Genomic DNA, 22,463 nt, shown 5'->3' on the forward strand with positions numbered 1-22,463 from the left:
AGAGATAAAAAATAATTAATTATTATATATTAATTAGATAATATTTTAAAAAATAAAAAAATTATTAATATTAAAAATAATTTTTATTATTAATAAAATTTATAAATTAGTATCTAATTAGCTACTATAATTTTAACTCTCAACTACTCAGTATCTACTGGTAACTAATTAGATACTAATTTATAAATTTAGAAAGTAATTTAAATATCAATAATATTTTAATCTATAAAATAGTATTTAATTTAATCAGTAATTAATTATTTTGTTTTTAAAAATTGTTTCCATTTTTAAGAGAATCATAATCAGTTGAGCTCTTTTCTGTCTATCTTGCTAGAGAAAGAATTAAATGTGTTTCTTCAATTGGGGGAAGTGGTATTGAAAATTGGGTCATGCCTTAAATAGTGGATGGTCGATATAGAGAAACTATGGAGGGACAATGCTATCTTACATTATGAATGAAAACGTAATAGGTAGGCAATAATGAGCCACACATTTAGATAGAGTGAAAGTTGAAGGCAACTATGATTAATATGGGCACGTGTATAGGGTCTAGTACTCTAGGTTTTCGGGAGAGAATGGTAGATTGAGTAACCAAACATGGTGCCATTTTATCCAAAATGATGATTAGTTGTAATAGAACTTGGCAAAGATCTCAAACGAATTTTCCTTGTAGTGTTAGGGAATCTAAGTTATTAAAGGATTCTACCTAGCTAATGAAATTAGGGTTAGTCTTGCAATTGTATATACTTGTGAAAATGTAAAGAAGATGGAAAAATTTACATAAATTATAAATAATTTAGCATGCATCACATTTGGTGGAGGATGGCTTGACCATGGGGGAATGGTTGTTCACGTGGTTGATGATTGAGATGGTGGCAAAGATTTGGATTGTTGGAGTGACAAGTGTGATGAGTATAGAAGTACTGACAGATTAAATAACAAGCAAGTTGAAACCAAGACAACTTTAATGCTTTGTTTGTTGAAGTGGAAAAAAATGAGTGGAAAAAAAGATTATTTGATTAGAAGTACATTAATGGACGGTCAAAGAAGATTATTTAATAAAGTTAAATAATTTGTTTATTGATTAGAAAAAAAAGAAAAAAATATTTTTCTTTGGGATTTATGAATAATATATGTGTGCTCATAATGAGCAAGTGAAGGGTAGCGAACTCATCTATGAAGATGTTATGTTACTTTTACGCATAAGTTTTCATCATAGGTAGTTTCAGTAGCCTATTGTAAGATATATCTCAAACATGTCATGTCTTTGTCTTTGTACTTTGCACCCTTTTTTTTTTTTCAACCAGCAAAAAAATATATGAATAAAGAAATACTCAAATTAGGTATTTTGAAAACAAATCTCCAAAACTTCTTTTAGCCGCTTCATACTCTTTTATTAGTACGAAAAATTGCGCAAAAAAGTTTAAATTGTACTTGGTGTAAGACCATATAGAGTCCCCCTTTTCATTTTCTTCATTATCTCACTCCAAGCTTTCTTTTCCCATTTTTCTATTTCTCTTCTCTTTTCAATTTTTCTCCTATAACTTATCTATTTTCAAATCTAATCACACCCTCCAATAGTCAGACTACATTTCTATTCGATCAAATTTTCAAACAGAATAAATTCATTTTTACTGTAAAGATCTCTTATTCTCTGTTTATATCTCTATGATTTAGTTATCAACCTTAGTGAGGTCAATTGAGAAAAGTGTTTCTCTCAACTTGATTTAGTTCAAACTACAATTTGGTAATGTTTGGATAACTTGCTCTAGCTTCCTAAATTTTGGAGTGGTTCCCCTATTTGATGTAAAATTTCCATCAGAATGAGGAATTTAAGATAAGGGAAGCTAACTTCAATTTTTAGTAGCACCCTAAGATTTGGATGCGGAGGGGACGTGGTCCCAATATTCAATTTATCTTGCAGAGATCTTGTTTGTTATATATTATTTAAACTTGTAGAAATATTATATTTTGATAGTTTAGTATTTTAGTGTTTTTTTTATGTTAAAAAAAGACTTTTAATGTTGTGGATTGTGTTTTGAATGATATTGTATGATGAAAATTATATGGAATTGAAGTCATACATTTGGGATAATGTATGGACTAATGTTTGTTTGTGTATTAAGTATTGATGATGAAAACTCATCCAGCCTCGAAACATTTGGCTAAGAAGATTGGAAGCATAAAAAGATCATAGAAGACTTTCATCTTAGAGAGAATTAATGTTGTTTGCGCTTCCATTTTTATCTAGTTTTATAAACATTATACAAAGTAGTACATGCTTTATTTTGGGCTTGTATTTGGGCCATTTTCTTGGGTCATGTTTTAGGCCAATTAGAGTAGGGTGTAAATAGAAAAAAGAAGTGTAGCTAGAGTTACAATTGGGCCTCCTTGGACCCAATGCAACTCTAGACCATCTAGGATGCACAAATAAATTACTACAGTGCAAATAGAAAACATGGAGTGGCAAGGAAGGCGTGAATGTCCACATGTCATATCCTTAATGGAAAGGATTTCCACCAATGCCAAAAGGATATCTGTCTTCATGGGAATGGAAAGGATTCTCTCCAATTAGAGGAGGACACTTGTCAACCTCTAATTTTTGATGATTTGCTCCAATTAGAGAGAGTCACTTGTCCTTCTATTAGTAGAGAGATTTTAGGGTTAAAGTTTGCTCTTGACTGTCCATAGCATTATAAATACAAGTGATAGTCGCCTTGTAAATTAGTTTTGAATAGACTATTGAATTGCTGCCAAAATTTCAGCCTTAACTAGTCTCTTAGCTCACTCTTTGTTAGCCTTATTTCTATGTGTTTTAGTAAGGAACCTCTTAGAAGTTGGCCAAACCTCTCTTAAGCTTCATTATCATTCTGCATACACCAATACTTCACAGTTTCTTTCACCCATTTTAGCCACCCAATCCCACCAAATTCTGCACCCCAAAATACAAAACAAAAGACTCATAGCAATTTAAGCTAGGATTGCATCAATTGATGCCTATGTGGTAACAGAGATCTTCGAGTTTCACAGATGATCTAAGTCACATAGACTAAGATATCAAGTGGTGAGAAATTGATGGGGGAGTTCATGCACATTGTGACATATGAGATTCACGACTTGGGTTTGCTGGTAATCTAAGTTTTGGGAATTGGATCAGGTGTTAGTCTCTTGTAAGACTTACTTAATGTGGGTATTCCAGAAGGCGTCAGTTGTTATTCTGTTTGTTGAATATTCTGGATGTGTATATCCATGTAGGATCTATATGATTGTTTTACGTTGAAAATTGAAGAAGATTGAATAATTGAGAAATTGATCCATGTAATTTGGTTTTCTCTTTTGATTGAATTGTGTATATTATAAAATTTTATTTTCGCTAGCTTACCCTTACTTTTCATGTTGTGTTTGAAATGCGATGATGGTACTATGTACATGAGCAGATGATCATACAGGTACAAGAGAGCCTGGAAGGCTTTAGAGTCTTGTTTTAAGCTATGAATTGTAAATATTTGTATTTTTATAAGTCCTAATCACATATCAGGAATGTTTTGAAAAACCCTAAGCTTGTATAGAAACATGTAGAACTTGTATTGGAATAGTTAGATGTATTTTTTATGTGTTACATTTAATGGTATCAGAGCGGTTCATCTTAGGATTTGATGGCAAATGAAGATTCAGAAACTAGTAGTGTAAGTTCCAACACTTATGCGAATTTTGAAAACTATAGTCAACTTCTTGATGCCTTCAAAGAAACTCATGAGAAAGCTAATAGGCTGGCCCTATTGAATAACCTATTGAAATGGTTAAACAAATGGTTGGAAAATAGAATCAAGATCTTAGAAGAAAAGTTAAGTCATTCAAAAACTGATTTTGAAAACCTAGAAATGATTTACCAAAACTCTTCTTGTAAGTATGTTGATTCAAGCTTTTGTGAAAATTGCGATTCCTTTCAAAAATAAGTTTCACTATCTTTTAAAAATTGTGTACAAGTTTTCCAAAGGTCAATCCAATCTTGAAACTGTTCTTGCTTCACAAAATTGTGTTTTTGGAAAGGCTGGACTGGGATTTAATCCAAACAGCAAGAGCAAACCTTTTTCAAAACCTTTCTCCAATTTCTTTGAAAAATAACATGTTAATTTGTCCAAACAACAGGTTAAAATCTATGTTTACTACATGAAAAAGGGGTTACACTGTTAAATTCTGAAGAATTATGAGGTTTTATGTTCCTAAAGGTCTTTTGAAATGGGTTCCTAAAGTTCCTAAGGTTTCTAAAGTCCCAATTAATAACTATGGACTCCCATTCATAAAGGAACCAAACATTGCTTCTTGAATTCTTTCTTTTTCAGGTATTCTTAGCGGTCAAGAAACATTGAGTTCAAAGAATAACTGCTCAAGGGAAAACGAACCAAAGTAATGTCAGTCCTTATGTTTCTAATGTTCAAATGTATGCATCTTGCAGAGTTCCTTGACTATCAAGAGACATTCATTTGCATGAGCTCTTAAGTTCAAAACCTAAAACACAAACAAACCAAAGATTTGTCTTCATGAAATAGGGGGAGATTGTTGAACAAGGTGCTTTGATGCTTCCAATTTTGATTTGAAGACTTGAAGAACCGGCTACTATATTTATGTGTGTTGTTTAGTAGTTTTTGAATTGTTAATTCACACCTCTAATTGATCTAAGCTCATTTGATTCTTTATCTCTTTTAAAAAGAAGTGTTTTCTAAAAAGATGTAAAATTTTAGTCAGTTGTTTTTCAAATCAGTTTGTTGAAAAAAATGTTACTCGAAGGTCTTGAGTCTATAGAAAGTTTTTAATCCAGTTGATTTGTTGAAACAACTGGTTGTTTGACACTTAGTGGTTTTCAAAAGGTTTTGAAAAAGCTTTGCTTTATTTTTTCTTTTTCTATCAAATTGAAACAACCGGTTATTTCGATAAAACAACATATTGTTTTATTTAAAATCCTTAACAAAAAAATAATTTCAATCATTTGTTTTGTAAAATATTTTGTTGTTTTTCTAACAAAATTTTGTTAACAAGTCTAAATTTTTTTAAAATGTTTCTAACTGCTTTTGATTAAAGATCAAACAGTTTTAACCACTTCCTTAAGTCTATATAAAGACTATTTTATGATCTTTTTAAGAACCTAAGAAAGAAAGCTTATTAAAAATGTTTTTATGAGAATCAAGAGCTTTTGCATCATAGCTTGTGTGAAATAGAATTGGGTTTTTTATTCACTTGTACTACTTCTTTGTTAAGCCCATGTGTACTTTATTTTCTTCTTTTGAACACTGTAATTTTGTGTAATCTGTGCAAGGCAATTTCATAAAGAGTTTTTGAAAATTGTGGTGTTGCCAATAAGTGTTGTGTGTTCTGGAGGGGTTCAAGATCAACACTCTTGGTGAGTGTTTTGTAATCTTGGTTTGATTGCTTAGTGAATTCTCAGTGGTTAACTGATATGAATCCAAATAGACATGACAATAAAATTGGGAATTTAGGGTTACGAAACGAAATAAATTCAAAACAGTAACAACAGAAACCTGGATAAAGGAAGGCGCCACAAACAAAGTTTGATAAGCCTAAGGATGATCGCCACAAGAATTGGTGGATTCTTGATAAGATCGCAAGATACAGGGAAAAACCCTAGCAGAGAAACACTCTCTAAAATTATCAAAATAGTCGTTCCCCTAATCTGAGTTTCAACAGTGTGCAAATTACAAAGGTCTTTTCTTGTTTGTAAGAAAATAAGACGATACTACAATCCTTATATTTCAAGAATGATCATTTGTGCCAGTGGTTAGGTTGATACTCTGTACTCGGTCCTGAGTTCAAATCCTAACTCCAAATAATAATATTATTTTATTTTAATATTCCAATCTTGTTGTGCGTGGCCCTTGGGCTTGGATGTCCGCATCATTCCCTCCCTCTTGAGAAAGACCTTAGAGGATGTCCGCATCATTCCCTCCCTCTTGAAAAAGACTTGAAGTTAAATCCAAAGCTTCATCACCTGCAATAAAAGGAGACAAATCAGACACATTAAAAGTGCTACTCATATTGTACTTACTTGAAAGATCAATCTTGTAGGCATTGTCATTAATCATTTCTAACACTTGAAAAGGTCCATCCTGTCTAGATTGGAGCTTGGATTTTCTTTGTCTAGTTAAAATTTCTTTCCTCATGTGTACCCAGACCCCATCTCCAGGATCAAAGATTACTTTCTTTCTTCCTTTGTTAACTTGTTTAGAATAACCTTCACCTTTTTCTTCAACTTGTGCTTCAACCTTTTTATGTTGCTTTCTCACATAGTCAACCTTAGACTGTGTATCTTTATGCTTTAAAACAGAAATGTTAGGCATAGTTAACAAATCTATTGGAGTTAAAGGATTTAATCCATACAAAATTTCAAATGAATCACAATTCAATGTGTTGTCAACAACCATATTGTAAGCAAACTCAACATGATGTAAACATAATTCTTGGATAGCTGTCACCTTTTCATAATCTACATGAACTCCCTTGGCACTTACCACAAAACTCAAGAATGCAATTTGTTCAGTACAAAATGTGCATTTCTCAAGATTAGCATACAACTTTTCTGTTCTAAGAACATTTAAAACAGCACACAAATGTTCCTCATGTAATTCCAAACTAGTGCTATAGATCAAGATGTCATCAAAATACACCATAAAAAATTTGCCCAAAAATTCTCTCAAAACATGGTTCATTAATCTCATAAAAGTGCTTGAGGCATTTGTTAGCCCAAATAGCAACACACGCCAATCATACAATCCATATTTTGTTGTAAAGACAGTTTTCCATTTATTCCCATTCCTAATCCTAATTTGATGGCAACCACTTCTTAAGTCAATTTTTGAAAATATACAACCACCATACAATTCATCCATTAAATCATCTAACCTGGGAATATGGTGTTTATACTTAATGGTAATGTTATTGAGTGCTCTGCAATCTGTGCACATCCTCCAATAACCATCATTTTTAGGCGCCAAAATTACTGGAACAACACATGGGCTCATGGTCTCTTGTACCCATCCTTTGTTCATCAATTCTTCAACTTGAGTTTGGATTTCCTGCAAAACAGAATCAACACTGGGAAGAAAATTAATTTGGTTAGAATGATCATCAACCAAAGTGTTGTTTTTTCAATAAGGTAAATAAAGAGGTTTGCTAGAAAGTAGCAACTTCTTCACTTCATTCACTTTCAGTAATCCACTCATTTTTCTCTCATGTGTTTCTCTCTTTTTAAGTGTTTCACTCTTGCTCTGTTTAGGTGTTTCACTCATCTCTCTTTTCTCTTGGACTCTCTTTTCTCTCAATTTGATTTGATCCTCACACACCTCTCTAGGAGATAAGGGTTTGAGAATGATCTTCTTATTATTCTGCATGAAAGAGATTTTATTGGTGAAACCATCATGAATAGCCTTGGTGTCAAACTGCCACGGCCTCCCTAACAAAATGTGAGTTGCCTCCATTGGAACCACATCACACAAGACATTGTCATTATATTGTCCTATGGATAGGTTCACCTCCACTTGCTTACTCACTATCATCTCTCCATCTTCACTAAGCCATTGAAGCTTGTATGGCCTTGGGTGCGGTTTTGTCTCCAAATTCAATTTGGTAACTAGTCTTGAGCTAGCTACATTGGTGCAACTTCCTCCATCAACTATGAGTGAACATATTTCCCCTTGAATGGAACATCTAGTATGGAAAATATTTTCCCTTTGGGTTTGGTCCAAAGCTTGCATTTTGCTTCCCATAAGCCTTCGAATCATCAACAAATCACCCTCCAATGCATCCAACTCCACCTCTACATCCTCATTCTCTTCTTCACTTGAAGGTTCACTGTCTATTTGTCCATTTGATAACATGTACATAGTTTTTTTTGTTGGACATTCTGCAGCATAGTGTCCCCTTCCTAAGCATTTGAAACATTTTACATCACTTGTCTTCATTTTAGGTGGTGAATTATTATATCTATTAGATGACTTGAAGACATAGCTGAACTTGAGGGAACTCCTTTATCCTTCATCACCTTATCCTTCCAGTTGGAATTATTATTATTGTTAGAACTCCTCCTCATGATTCCTTTCCTCTTGAGTTGTTGTTCTACTTGGTTAGCCTTGTGCAACAAGTCCTCAATGTCATCATACTCTTGCAGCTCCACAACATCCCTAATATCGTAGTTCAGTCCATTCAAAAACCTAGCCATGATTGCTTCATTTTCTTCATTCATTCTAGCTCTAATCATGGTTACCTCCATCTCTTTAAAATACTCTTCCACACTTTTATTTCCTTGAGTCATTCTCTAGAGTTTGAGTTGCAACTCCCTATTATAGCTTGCTGGAATATATCTCTTCCTCATAATCCTTTTCATTTCTATCCAAGATTCTACCATGGGTTCTTCATATCTAGTTCTGTCCCTTTGGTATTTATTCCACCAAGTTAAGGCATAATGTGAAAATTCAGCTGCTACCAACTTCATCTTCTGCTCCTCATTGTACTCATTGCAAGCAAACACATGCTCCACTTTAATTTCCCACTCCAAGTAAGCATCGGGATCACTTTTCCCATTGAATGTGGGAATATTTAATTTTATTCCATCAATTCTCAGAGTTCTTTGTTCTCCATCATTTTCTCTTCTCCTCCTCCTATCTCCTCCTCTATTTTCTGGATTTACTTGTTGTGCTTGCTCCATTTGATCCAACCTCTCATGGAGTCCATCACTTTGTTGTTTCATTATCCTTTCCAAGTGTTGTGTTAAGCATTGCATCTGTAGTTGAGACAGTCCACTATCTGACGGTTCCCCTGCCATGCTCAAGTAAACAGATTACAAATAACAATAAGTTTGGGCCTCACACCACTTTCTCACGTGTTTACACTCAACACTCGTGTTTCACACAATAAGGCTTTTTTTCTAATGATCACACTGCCTTTTACCACTCTTTCTCTACTTAAGGTTCTTACAAGAATCAAGCAATCAATAATCCAGAATCACTTTCAAAAGTAGCAATCAGAATCAATTAAAAATAATAGTAAAGAACAAAATAGTGAAGAACAATTTCACTATCAACAAGCAAGCAAGACAATTAAAAAAAACAGCAAGCAAAAACAATATATAGAGAAAATAAAATATGTAGATAGGACACTTTTAGAACTTTTAACAAACACCAAGTATGCACTGAATAAGAACTATTTTTTTTCTGTTTTCCTCTTGTTCTCTTTTTTTTTCTACTTTTGTTTTCCTTTTCTTCCTTTTTTTTCTTTTCTTTTCTTTTTTTCTATTTCTTCTTCTTTTTTTTTCTGTTTCTACTTTTTTTTTTAAAAAAAATGAACAATACCGTGAACAGTACACGTGAACAGTACCGTGAACAGTGTCGTGAACAATACCGTGAACAGTATCGTGAACAATACCGTGAACATTACCCCGTGAACAGTAATGAGGGGAGACAGAAAAAAAATTCAGGATGCACAATTATATTATGACTCAAACCTTTGCTCTGAATACCAACTGATATGAATCCAAATAGACATGACAATAAAATTGGGAATTTAGGGTTACGAAACGGAATAAATTCAAAACAATAATAATAGAAACCTGGATAAAGGAAGGCGCCACAAACAAAGTTTGATAAGCCTAAGGATGATCGCCACAAGAATTGGTGGATTCTTGATAAGATCGCAAGATACAGGGAAAAACCCTAGCAGAGAGACACTCTCTAAAATTATCAAAATATTTGTTCCCCTAATCTGAGTTTCAACAGTGTATAAATTACAAAGGTCTTTTCTTGTTTGTAAGAAAATAAGACGATACTACAATCCTTATATTTCAAGAATGATCATTTGTGTCAGTGGTTAGGTTGATACTCTGTGTAATATTATTTTATTTTAATATTTCAATCTTGTTGTGTGTGGCCCTTGGGCTTGGATGTCCGCATCATTAAGAACTATAAAACTAAAATTTTATCCAGTTGAACAAAAAATCAATTGGTTGATTTTTCATAACTTTTCACTCTACTTCCAATCTTGTGAAAACAATTCACCCTTCCCCCTCTTGTTTTGGCCACACATTCTAACAATAATCATATTCTAATGTCTAATTTAGTTAAATAAAATATCTCTCTTTTAAAGTGGGGTTTAAATTTTGGGTTCTAAAATAAGGTAACTTCATGGTAGAAACATCAACATAGTCAAAGTATTGTGAAATCCCACATGTTGTGATTCCACTTGAGGAATAAAAGAGAAGATAAGATAATCATATCCTATTTTTGCTTGGTAAGTTAATTTTTTAGGACGAAAATTTTTGTTGTTTGGGATAATTTGTAAGACCCAGAAATAGCCCCTCCCACCCCCTTTTCATTTTCTTCTTTATCTCACCTCACACTTTCTCTCGTTTTGAATGATATTGTATAATGAAAATTGTATAGAATTGAAGTCATGCATTTGGGATAGTGTATGGAATGATGTTTGTTTGTGTATTAAGTATTGATGCCTATGTGGTAACAGAGATCTTCGAGCTTCACTTATGATATAAGTCACATAGACTAAGATATCATGTGGTGAGAAGCTGATGGGGGAGTAAATGCACACTGTGACATATGAGATGTACGACTTGGGTTGTATTGAACTTACCTTGATCCTTTCTCTTTGATTCACTAGTAATCTAAGTCTTTGGTATTGGATCAGGTGTTAGTCTCTGGTAGGACTTACTTAATATGGGTCTTCCAGAAGGCGCCAATTGTTATTATGTTTGTTGAATATCTTGGATGTGTATATCCATGTGGAATTTTATGTTGAGAACTGAAGAAGATTGAATAATTGAGAAATTTATCCATGTAATTTGGTTTCCTCTTTTGATTGAATTGTGTATATTATAAAATTTTATTTTCACTAGCTTACCCTGGTTTTTCTTATTGTGTTTGAATTGCGGTGACTGTACTATGTACACGAGCAGATGATCACAGTAGTGCAAAAAAGACTTATTACTACACTTAAAGCGCTTTTACGGCTAGACGCTATCCTTCAAAATGCGGTGACATTTTTTAAATTAAATTTCTCTAAGAGGTTGACTTTACCAAATAGTTGTCGTTTTAGACTCTCTTTTTTTTCCTAACTAAGAGCACGCCAGTTAGGCTTTCATACTTTCTTTGTCTCTAATGCTTCGTTTTCTCTTCTGCTTTGTGCTTCTTCTTCGTTTTCCTCGAGCCTTTCTTCTTCGTTCTGTTGGGTAAGTTGTTTTCAAGTTCTCTACTTCTTCACCATTGTTTAAGCTTTTTGGTTTTCTTTTTTTTTTTGTTTCTCTTATTTAAGTTTCTTTTTTTGTCATTGTTGTGAAGGTCACCACAATCCTACTATTCCATTTCCATTGTTGCTCTTTGGGTTTTCTTTGTGTCCCCATTGCTTCGTCGTCGTTGTCGTTGTCGCTGCTTTCATTGTCGTTGTTGGTTGCCTTCACGCACAAGGTTGGTGGTTATAATTTTTTAAATTTTTTTAAATCTAAATTTATATTATTTTTGTTTTTAGGTTAGAATAGATTTATTAAATTATTATATGGTAGATAGATTTATATTATTTAATATTTATAATTAATTTAATGGTTTTTCATTTATATATTTAGTATTTATTATAATTTATATTTATTATTAATTTATATTATGTTAGTTGTTAGGTTAAAATAGAATTATCGTGTTGGTATTGAGTTGGAGGGTGTTCGACCCTCGGCAATTGATACATTTTAGTATTGAGCCCGAGGGTGTTCGATCCTCGGCAATTGATATGTGCTGGTATTGAGTTCGGGAGTGTTTGACCCTCGGCAAATGTGAGATTTCACACTCATTAGTAAACACATTAATGACTATTACATAATATAATGGATCGAAATTGGAATAATTTTATTTGCGTAAGTGATGAGAACGAAAGAGGAGTAGAAGAATTTATACAATTTGTGCAATGTAACACGAATAATAGTGATCACGATGGAGCAAAGATTGTGTTTGTGCTTTAACTGTTTTAACGGAAGAAGTCTTAATGTTAAGAAAATCAGGGATAACCTTCTATGTAATGGGTTTCTTCGATCTTATACAACTTGGATATGGCATGGTGAATTATTAAATTTACCACGTGTTTCCATAACTGAAGAATATGTGGGGTCCATCATGGATGATGTACTACATGGTGAAGTATATGATGATCGATTGGAGGACATGATTCGTGATGTGGGAGCTGAGTCTTTTGCAGAAGCGCATGGATATGGAAATATGTCAAGCAATGTCGAGACTCCATTGTATCCTGGATCAACTAACTTCACACGGTTGTCGAGGGTGTTAATATTGATGAATTTGAAGGCAATAAATAGATGTACTGATAAAAATTTCACGAAATTGCTTCAGTTTTTTAAGGATATGCTTGCAGAAGGAAATACTCTACCTAATTTTAATTATGGGGCCAAAAAGATTCTTTGTCCGATGGGTATGGAGTATAAAAAGATACATGCATGTCCTAATGATTGTATATTATATAGGAAAGATTTTGAATTGTTGAAAAGTTGTCCGAGGTGTGGGTTATCACGTTCTAAACTGAAACAAAAAGATGATGATACTATTGAAGAGAGAAAAAAGCATGGACCCCCAATGAAGATTATGTGGTATCTTTCCATCATTCCAAGGATGAAGCATTTGTTTGCAAACCCAAATGATGTTAAGAATCTTAGATGGCATTAAGATGAGAGGAAATGTGATGGCATGTACCGACATTCAGCTGATTCTATTCAATGGATGAAATTTGATGACGAGTTTCTAGAGTTTGGTAAAGAATCAAGAAATATCCAACTTTGTTTAGCTACTGATGGAATGAATATGTTTGGTAATATGAGTATGAATCATAGTTCAGGGCTTGTTTTACTAGTTATTTACAACTTACCTCCTGGACTGTGCATGAAGCAAAAACATATGATGTTGTCTATGATGATATCCAATCCAAAACAACTAGGAACTGACATAGATGTTTATCTAAGTCCCCTAATTGAAGATTTTAAGTTAATGTGGGATCAGGGTGTTGAAGTATTTGACGAATTTGTTAATGAAACTTTCAAGATGCATGCCATGTTATTTTGCACCATCAATGACTTTCCGGCATATGGTAACTTATCAGGGTGTAGTGTTAAGGGTCATAAAGCATGTCCAATATGCGAAGAAGACACCACTTCTCAATAATTGAAACATGGAAGAAAGACAGTATATCTTCGGCATCAGAGTTTTCTTAAAAGTCATCATCCTTACCAGAGGTTGAAAAAAGCCTTTAATGGACATCAGGAGACTAGTAGTTCACTAACTCCATTAACTGGTATTGAGGTTTACGAAAAGGTAATTAACATAGACCACACCTTCGGTAAGTCGAAAAAGAAGTCATCTGTGACAAACATATGGAAGAAAATATCAATATTCTTTGATCTTTCGTACTGGTCGAGGTTAGAAGTCAGACATTGTATAGATGTAATGCATGTTGATAAGAATGTGTGTGATAGCTTAATTGGTACACTTCTTAACATTAACGGGAAGACAAATGATGGTCTAAATGCTCGTTTAGATTTGATTGAGATGAACATACGAGGCGAGTTGACACCGATAGAAATGGGTAAGCGTACATATTTGCCCCCAGGCTGTTACACCATGTCAAAAGATGAAAAAGTAATTTTTTGTCAATGTCTAAAGGATGTGAAAGTGCCACAAGGACATTCCTCCACTGTGAAGAACCTAGTGCCAATGCAAGATTTGAAGTTAATTAGGTTAAAGTCTCATGATTGTCACATCTTGATGCAATAGTTGTTGTTGGTAGCTATTCGTGGGATCTTACAAAAAAATGTTAGACATACCAAAACCCGTTTATGGTCATTCTTCTCTTCCATCTGTTGTAAAGTCATTGATCCATTAAAATTAGATGAACTTGAGAATGAAATTGTTGTTATCTTGTGTGAATAGGAGATGTTTTTTCCTCCATCTTTTTTTGACATCATGGTTCATCTAATTGTGCATCTGGTAAGAGAGGTTAGATTGTGTGGACCATTGTACTTACGATGGATGTATCCTGTTGAGCGGTATATGAAAATTTTGAAAGGTTATGTGAAAAATCATTATCGTCCAGAAGCTTCAATGATTGAAAGGTACATATCGGAAGAAAGTATTGAATTTTGTTCAGAGTACATGTCAAAAGAAAATCCAATAGGTCTTCCAACTAACTCATGACACCACAGGCGTTCTACAAGTAAATGTTTACGTGGTGTACATGTGGTAAGCAAATCTCGATCAGAAGTCTTGCAAACACATTTGTATATATTGAATAACACAGATGAAGTTATATCTTACATAGATGCTCATAAAGCCATTGTGAAGGCAAATAACCCAAGACAACCAGAGAAATGGGTCTTGATGGAACAGAACTTTCATGCCTTGGTTTAAAAACGAGGTGTTAAAGGATTCAACAGCATCGGAGACCTTGACTTGGTTGGCTGTTGGATTGAAGTTTGATGTCATTTCTTGTACAGGTTACGAAGTGAACAATTGTATATTTTACACGAAGTCTATGGATGAAAAGAGTACAATTCAAAATTCTGGTGTTACTCTTAAAGTCGAGTCAATGCAGTTTTCCAGTTCGAAAGATACAAATCATGTACTTGGATCAATGACATATTATGGGTTTATAGAAGAGATATAGGAGGTTGACTACACTAAGTTTTTCGTTCCAATTTTTAAGTCTAAATGGGTTGACAATAAAAATGGGGTTAAAATTGATGAATTAGGATTCACACTAGTGGACTTTTGAAAGATAGGGTATCAAGATGAGCCATTTATAATGGTTCAACAAGCATCTCAGGTTTTCAACGTCGAAGATCCTACGTGAGAACATTGGTATGTCGTTTTACACGAGAAAAAACAAGGGGTGGTCATAAATGATATTGAAAATGGTGACCCCCGTTCATTCACACCAATCATAATGAATAGAGATGACGATATAGTTGATGATGTACATGCAACCGTAAAGACCACAGTGAAGAAATTTACATATGAACATTCAATCCATTATGCTAATAAATTTAGAAATATTTTTGATAATACAAATTTAGAATTTTATGTATTTGTTTGATATGATTTCCTTTCGATGCAATTTAACTAATGTTTGTTACCTAATTTTTTAACACAAATATGGAGACTCCGATCAGACCCCAATCCGGACAAGCCAACAGAGGACCTACTAGATTGAAGCGTCTCTCATTGAGACGTGTTGCTAGTGAGAAGACACCTGTTGACATTAACGTCAACACTGGAGTGGCTTATGGTCCTAATGTTGAGACCTTTAGCAACTATCTTGGAGTTGTTTCTCATGAGAGGCTCTCTATTTTGATTAATTCATGGGAGGATGTGTCAGAGGTCGATCGAAACATGCTCTGGGAGGATGTTCGGGTAAGCTTTACACTATTATCGTTATCATATAATGCTTTTTAATATTCATTGATCAATTTTAATTTCATGATATTATTTTGCGAACAAATTTTGAAATCCCTAATGTGGAACCGCTTCAATCAAAGATCATATCCAATATCGAAATTAAATTTCATTAGTTTAAGTCAACACTGATGACGAAATATATTTTTGGCAAGTATAAATGTGAAAATCGTTGTTTAAAGTACAACCATATTGATGAAAAGACATGGCGTCTTTTTGGTCAAAGCCGTGAATGTAAAGCGTGGATGTTAAGTGAAGTTACTTAACTATTTTCATTTATATAACTTAATAACATAATATTATTTAATTCACTTTGTTTATTTCATTTATGACAGGATCGTCGAAAGAAAGCTCAAGACATAGCATTAAAGAATGTTACCCCACACGTACTGTCTCATTCGGGGTATCGAAAGCTTGAGCAATCACTGATGTTGTTTGTTATCAAATCTTAACAAACTCTTAAATTGCTTTAAAAGATTGGTCAAAGCATTTAATGACTGGAGCGTAAGAAGTTAAATCATTTAAAGCTCAGTCAAAGATAAAATAGTTTTTTTGTTATGGTCCCAAAATAAACAATCGATTGTTTCCTCGAATCAATCGGTTGTTTTGGTTTTAAGAGCTCAACCATTTGAAAAACAGTTTTCAATCTTTTCTTAAAAACATCTAAGTATAAACAATCGGTTGTTTCGACAAAACAATCAGTTGTTTTTAACTTAGTTTGAAAAACATTTTTCTTTCAAAAAGATTGAGAATGCCTATGCTTTGGATTCAATCAAAGAGGTGGATTACATACACAATCTACCCCGGGTCCTAACTAAAATAGCACAGCAACAGCAAGCACAACAAAGGCTTCAACATCCTTCAAAGGGTTTGGATTCTTCAAAGCTTGAACACCACTTGGTTCAACAATCTCCCCGTATTTGATGAAGACAAATCCCTGATGCTTGTATTGTACCTGATTGAATCTGAAGCAATTCCTGCAAGATACAGTTTTAAGCAAAGCATAGAACTTCTAATATTTGGTTAGCACAGAAACAAATACAGAAATCCAGAGCATAAAATCAGAATAAACAACATTCAAAATAGCAAATTGTTTTTGCAGAAAACATAAAACTGAAATCAAACACAAACAGCATAATCTCCCCCTATTTGTCTTCACAAATAGACAAAAAGAAGAGATAAGACAAGAGATAATTGTTTTGATTACATCAGAATTAAAGCAGTAATAGCAAAAGGAAAGAAAAATTGAAAAACAGATATAATCAACAAAAACAATCGGTTGTTTCGATAAACCAACCGGTTGTTTTTCCTCATTCATCATCATCAGCAAATTGAAGATCAAAGATTTGGTTCTGGACAACTTCCATTTGTTCATCTAGAGCCATGAAGCGTGCATCCATGCTGTCAAACCTGTTGTCAATCCTCTGGAAATTACTGACACAGAGATCATGGAGATTTCTTTGATTCTCCCCAAAGCTATCAAGCCTATTCATCATGAGTCTCTCAAAAGGAGACATGGTTTGCATCCTTTCTTCTTGATTTCCAGCACCAGCACTTGGTCCAGCATCTTGATAATCTTCAGGTGGATCTTCATGTTGAACATCCATATCAGCAGGTTCATCTTGTTCAAGATCAGCAGCAGCACTAGTTGAGGCATCATGGTCACCATCTTTGCTAATCCATTTTCCACCTACTTTGGTAAAACCCATTTTGCTGAGTGATCCATTGTTCAACTCTTGAGTTGACTTGACCAACTCAGATGTTTCATCTTCAAGGTTCACAATGAAGGCTAGCAACCTTTCATCAAGCTTTAGACCTCCAACCGAGCATGTTCTAATGAGCATGTTCTAACTTGAGCATGTTGATTCTTCAAGCAACTCTTGTAGTATTGGATTTTGTTGAAATCCTCCAGTACTCCAAGGTTTCCCTTGTTGATTCTCAGGCCAGAGAACTTGAGACCAACAACAGCAGCCCATACCTCCTGAGTTATCTCCATTTCTACACCTTTCACATGAGAAACTAGATTGTTTCCCTCAAACTTTAGATTTGCGTAGAACACCCTTACCAAATTTGGGTAAATGTTTCCTTTCATATCCAGGAACTTTCTGAGAGATTGATCTTTGAGCAGCCTCCTTACATTATCAAGCTTTTGACTTTTCAGCCAATCAAAGCACACAACCTTGAGGTTGTTTATCTTTTTTATACTTGTTTCATACCTATACTTCTCAATAAGATCATTGTCTCCAGAAAACCAGCCTTCTAGCCTTCCTCCAGACCTTACAGCTCTAGTTTTGACTCTCTTTGAGGTGGGAGGAGTTGATTCCATGATGGCAGAGAAGAAAACAGAGAAAAGCTCACTTCACAATTTTTGAAAGAGATGTTGCAATTGGTTGTTCTTGAGGAAGAGATTAGCTGCAACAGATTTTATAGCAGTAAAAGAATCAAATAGCATTCGATGATATGAGTGGGTACCAGATTTTCAAAGAGAGAGGACTTGACTCTGCCCTGCACAAAAAACGTCAAGAAAATCTGAAAAACACATGATCTTCACATGTGATCTTTGACTAGTCATTAAGGCTCTTGAATTTCCAAGATTTTGGAATATTTTCCTTTATGACAGTTGTAACTTCTCTCTGAACGTGATCAGCTTTCAATCACAGGTTCTTTGACCAAGATTCTCTCTTTGAATTGATCTGCAACGAATAGAAATTCAAAATAGCAATTAAATTGATTTCTTCACAATGTTGTCAGACTCAAAACAATCGGTTGTTTCGAAGAAACAATCGGTTGTTTTTCTGCAGCTGTTAAAACTGATTTTGAATTTTAACTATTAGCAGAAAACGTTCAAAGCAAATGATATTAAGCATTTTAAAGAAGATTTTTAACCATGAGAATGAACTTTAAAACAGAAATTAAGAACATGATAAGGAAAGTCATATCCTTATGTTATTTCTTCAATGAGTCATGTGCTTTATGATCAAAAAGCCTCTTTTCACTGTTGAGGACCTTTTGACATATGCAGAGCATTGATTCAGCTTCAATTATGGTCTTTTTCTTCCAAGAACTTGATCACATGACTTAGTCCTTCACACTTCTTTAGAATTCCTGCACAAACATGACTTCAAGCAACAAGATTTGGTCCCTTCACAAATGTGGGTCCAATAGATTTCTTTTTCTCATTTGGAACCTCACATCCTTTAGGAATCCATTTCATGTAGCCTCTAGAAATAGAGAATTTTCTTATTTTGCAGAATCTAACCGAATGGTCCTTTTTCATGCAATAAAAGCATGTAACAACCGGTTGTTTTGATTTAACAATCGGTTGTTTTACTGGCTTTCTTAAAAAAAAAAATTGAAAACTTATCTTGTTGATTCTGTGGATTGAAACCTAAACTAGCCTTTCCAAAAACACAGCTTTGAGATGCCAAGACATTCTCAAAGTTAGATTTCCCTTTTGAAAACTTGTCCACAGTATCAACTAGATAATGAACCTTTTTCTCGAGCTTTTCACAATTTTCGCAAATGAGAGTGTCACACTTGCAAGAAGAATTTTTTAAATGATTTTCCAGATTTTTGAAATCATTTTTTGATTTTGCAATCTCATCTTCAAGTGATTTCACTCTCTTTTCCTGCCAGCTGTTAAGTTCTTTCAATCGGTTGTTTGAAAGAACCAATCGATTGGCTTCATCATGAGTTTCTTGAAAAGCTTCAAGCAATTCACTATAATTTTGTTCATTTAATGAAGTACATGAACTAACCTCACTTGAGCTGCAAGATTCATCATCATCTTCAGCAATCAAGCAGATGTTTGCTTTCTCATCTTCACTTGATGAAGAGCTTGATGATGATACCTCATTTTCATCCCAAACTATGTAGGCTCTCTTTGTATTGCCTTTCTTTTCCTTGTAGCTAGGTTTTTTCTCCTTGCTCTTGTTTGGACAATCTGCCTTTATATGACCTTGCTCACCACAACCAAAACAAGTATAGTTATTGAAATTAAAATCATTGGATTTCTTGTTTCCATACCTATCTTTGTTGTTTTCCTTGTTGCGGTTTCTCTTCAAGAATTTGCTGAACTTTCTTGACAGCAAGCTAAGGTTTTCCTCATCACAATCATCACTGAATTCTTGTTTTCCTTTGTGCTTGGAAGCTTTTAAGGCTATGCTCCTTATGTGCTTGTCTTCACTTTCTTGAACATTGAGTCTATTCATCTCTAGCTCATGTTCCCTAAGCTTACCAAACAAAGAAGCCATACTTAATGATGTTAGATCTTTAGATTCGGAAATAGCTGTTACCTTTGGTTGCCATGCTCTATCAAGACATTTCAAGATCTTGATGTTCAGCTCTTCCTTTTCAAAGGTCTTGTCAAGGCTCATGAGATGATTGATGATGTGAGTGAATCTTTTATGCACCTCAACAATTGTTTCACCTTTAAGCATTCTGAACATCTCATACTCTTGGATTAGAGTATGCTTCCTAGCTCTCTTCACCTCATTTGTCCCTTCATGAGTGACTTCCAAGGTGTCTCACATTTCTTTTGATGATTTTCATTGAGAGACCCTGAAAAACTCATCAGAATTTAAAGTAGAGGTTATTATATTTTTGGCAATGCAATCGAATTTGGCCTTTTTGCTTTCTGAATCAGTCCATTGAGACCATGGCTTTTCAATGACAGATCCATCTTTTTCAAACTTTGGAACAAAAGGACCATTTTCAATTGCATCCCAAATTCCTTTGTCAAGTGATTCCATAAAGATTTTCATTCTTACTTTCCAAAATTGGTAGTTCAAACCACAAAACAGAGGTGGCCTGTTAATTGAAGCACCTTCCCCAAAAGGTAGTCTATCAGCCATTTTAAAAACAGTTTTAGGATCAACTTGAATAACTTTCAAGAACCAAGCTCTTGATGCCAATTGTTAGAATGGATGACTTTAAACTAAAGGGGGGAAATTGTTTAAATAGGGTTTTCGCAAACTTTTAAGTCAAAAATGAAATTCTCTCAAGAAAACAATTGATAAAGAATTTAGTTTGACAAAACAGCAAGCAAAAGCTGCAGTACCAGAAAAACAATCGGTTGTTTCACAGAAACAATCGGTTGTTTCACATAAACAATCGGTTGTTTTTTACCAGCAAACAACAAACAAAACTGAATTTAAAGAGATTAAGGATAGAGAGATTGCACACAGATGTTTATACTAGTTCACTCTAAACCCAGAGCTACATCCAGTCTTCTTAGAAACCCTGAGGAAATCCACTAAGCAACCACACCTTGATCACTTACACCACAACCAAGAAATTGACCTTGAACACCTCAAGACACACACTCTTCTTGGCCAACACACCAACACTAAGATTGCTGATCTTGACCCCCTCAAGAACACACAGCCAATCTCAGCAAACACAGAAACGAAACTTGTTTCACAGAGTACAAGGATTACACTTGTTACAGAAGATAATTTGAAATCAATACAAGCAGAATCCTATTTCACACACTTTGATCGATCACAAACTCTAAGCAATCTCATCTCTTTGAAAAACTCAAAAACTCTATTCAAAATCTTGTAAAAGATTGATTACTCAAATCTGTTTTTCTGAATTTATTCAAAGATGTTGTTTGTTATCGAATCTTAAAAAACTCTTAAATTGCTTTAAAATATTGGTCAAAGCATTTAATGACTGAAGCGTAAGCAGTTAACCCATTTAAAGCTCATTCAAAGATAAAATAGTTTTTCTGTTATGGTCCCAAAATAAACAATCGATTGTTTCCTCGAATCAATCGGTTGTTTTGGTTTTAAGAGCTCAACCATTTGAAAAACAGTTTTCAATCTTTTCTTAAAAACATCTAAGTATAAACAATCGGTTGTTTCGACAAAACAATCAGTTGTTTTTAACTTAGTTTGAAAAACATTTTTCTTTCAAAAAGATTGAGAATGCCTATGCTTTGGATTCAATCAAAGAGGTGGATTACATACACAATCTACCCCAAATCCTAACTAAAACAGCACATCAACAGCAAGCACAGCAAAGGCTTCAATATCCTTCAAAGGGTTTGGATTCTTCAAAGCTTGAACACCACTTGGTCAACAACTATTTAATGTTTTAAATATTTACTAACTCTTTTCATGGATGATATAGGGGTCATTGGCAGTTACTGGTTTTATCCATGATTGATAAGACTGTTGTGTGGTTTTGTTCCCTACACAAGAGGTCATCCACACATCTGAAGAATATGATTGATAAGTAAGTACACTATAAAGTTAACTTTGTATATTACTAATTAAGAATCTACTAACGCAATTTTTTGTATTAATCAGTTCATGGCGTGGATATAACATCCTAAAAGGTCGATCCAATTCAAATTATCAAAATCTGAAATGGATCACACTAAAGGTTTGTAATTTTTGTCTTTCTCTTTTCATTGTTCATCAATATTAACTTTTACTTTCTATTGAATTATAGTGTAATAGACAACTAGGAAGCTATGAGTGTGGCTACTACGTTGCAATAGATGGTTATCATTGTAAGACTAGGGCTTAAAAGTGATTGGGAGCAGGTAACATGATGGTAAATTATTTTTATAATTTTTTAACATATATGTATCTTAACACTAATTTATATGAACCTTATTTTGTAATGCAGTTCTTTATGGATGAGCAAGCAATGCCTTCGGCCGCCATAGAATATGTGAGACATGCTTGGGCTACATATTTCCTAAATTTTTATAACTTTAGGATAGCTAATCAATAGTGTAGGAATTAGATAGATAGATAGGAATATAGGTAAAGATATATGTTATTACTGTTTGTAATACATTTTTATCAATATATATAATTTGATTCTCTAAATTTATGTATTTGTCTAGTTGGGTTATAATTGAACGGGTCAATTTAGATAGGAATTAGCATTAAATAGAATGTACTAAAAAAGTTACCATCTACAAGGACGACT

General features: G+C 33.9%; 1 protein-coding gene across 1 annotated transcript; it reads right to left on the reverse strand.

Moving 5' to 3' along the window:
- Nucleotides 1–5,936: 5,936 nt before the first annotated feature.
- Nucleotides 5,937–8,269, reverse strand: LOC137838787 (uncharacterized). The gene is made up of 3 exons (XM_068648013.1): nt 8,026–8,269; nt 7,356–7,936; nt 5,937–7,088 (listed from the first exon to the last, which is right to left on the reverse strand). The coding sequence occupies exons 1-3, from the start codon at nt 8,267–8,269 to the stop codon at nt 5,937–5,939; spliced, it is 1,977 nt and encodes a 658-aa protein (XP_068504114.1).
- Nucleotides 8,270–22,463: the final 14,194 nt, after the last annotated feature.

The sequence above is a fragment of the Phaseolus vulgaris genome, chromosome 4, assembly GCF_000499845.2.
Source record: "Phaseolus vulgaris cultivar G19833 chromosome 4, P. vulgaris v2.0, whole genome shotgun sequence".
Taxonomy (NCBI): Eukaryota; Viridiplantae; Streptophyta; class Magnoliopsida; order Fabales; family Fabaceae; genus Phaseolus; species Phaseolus vulgaris.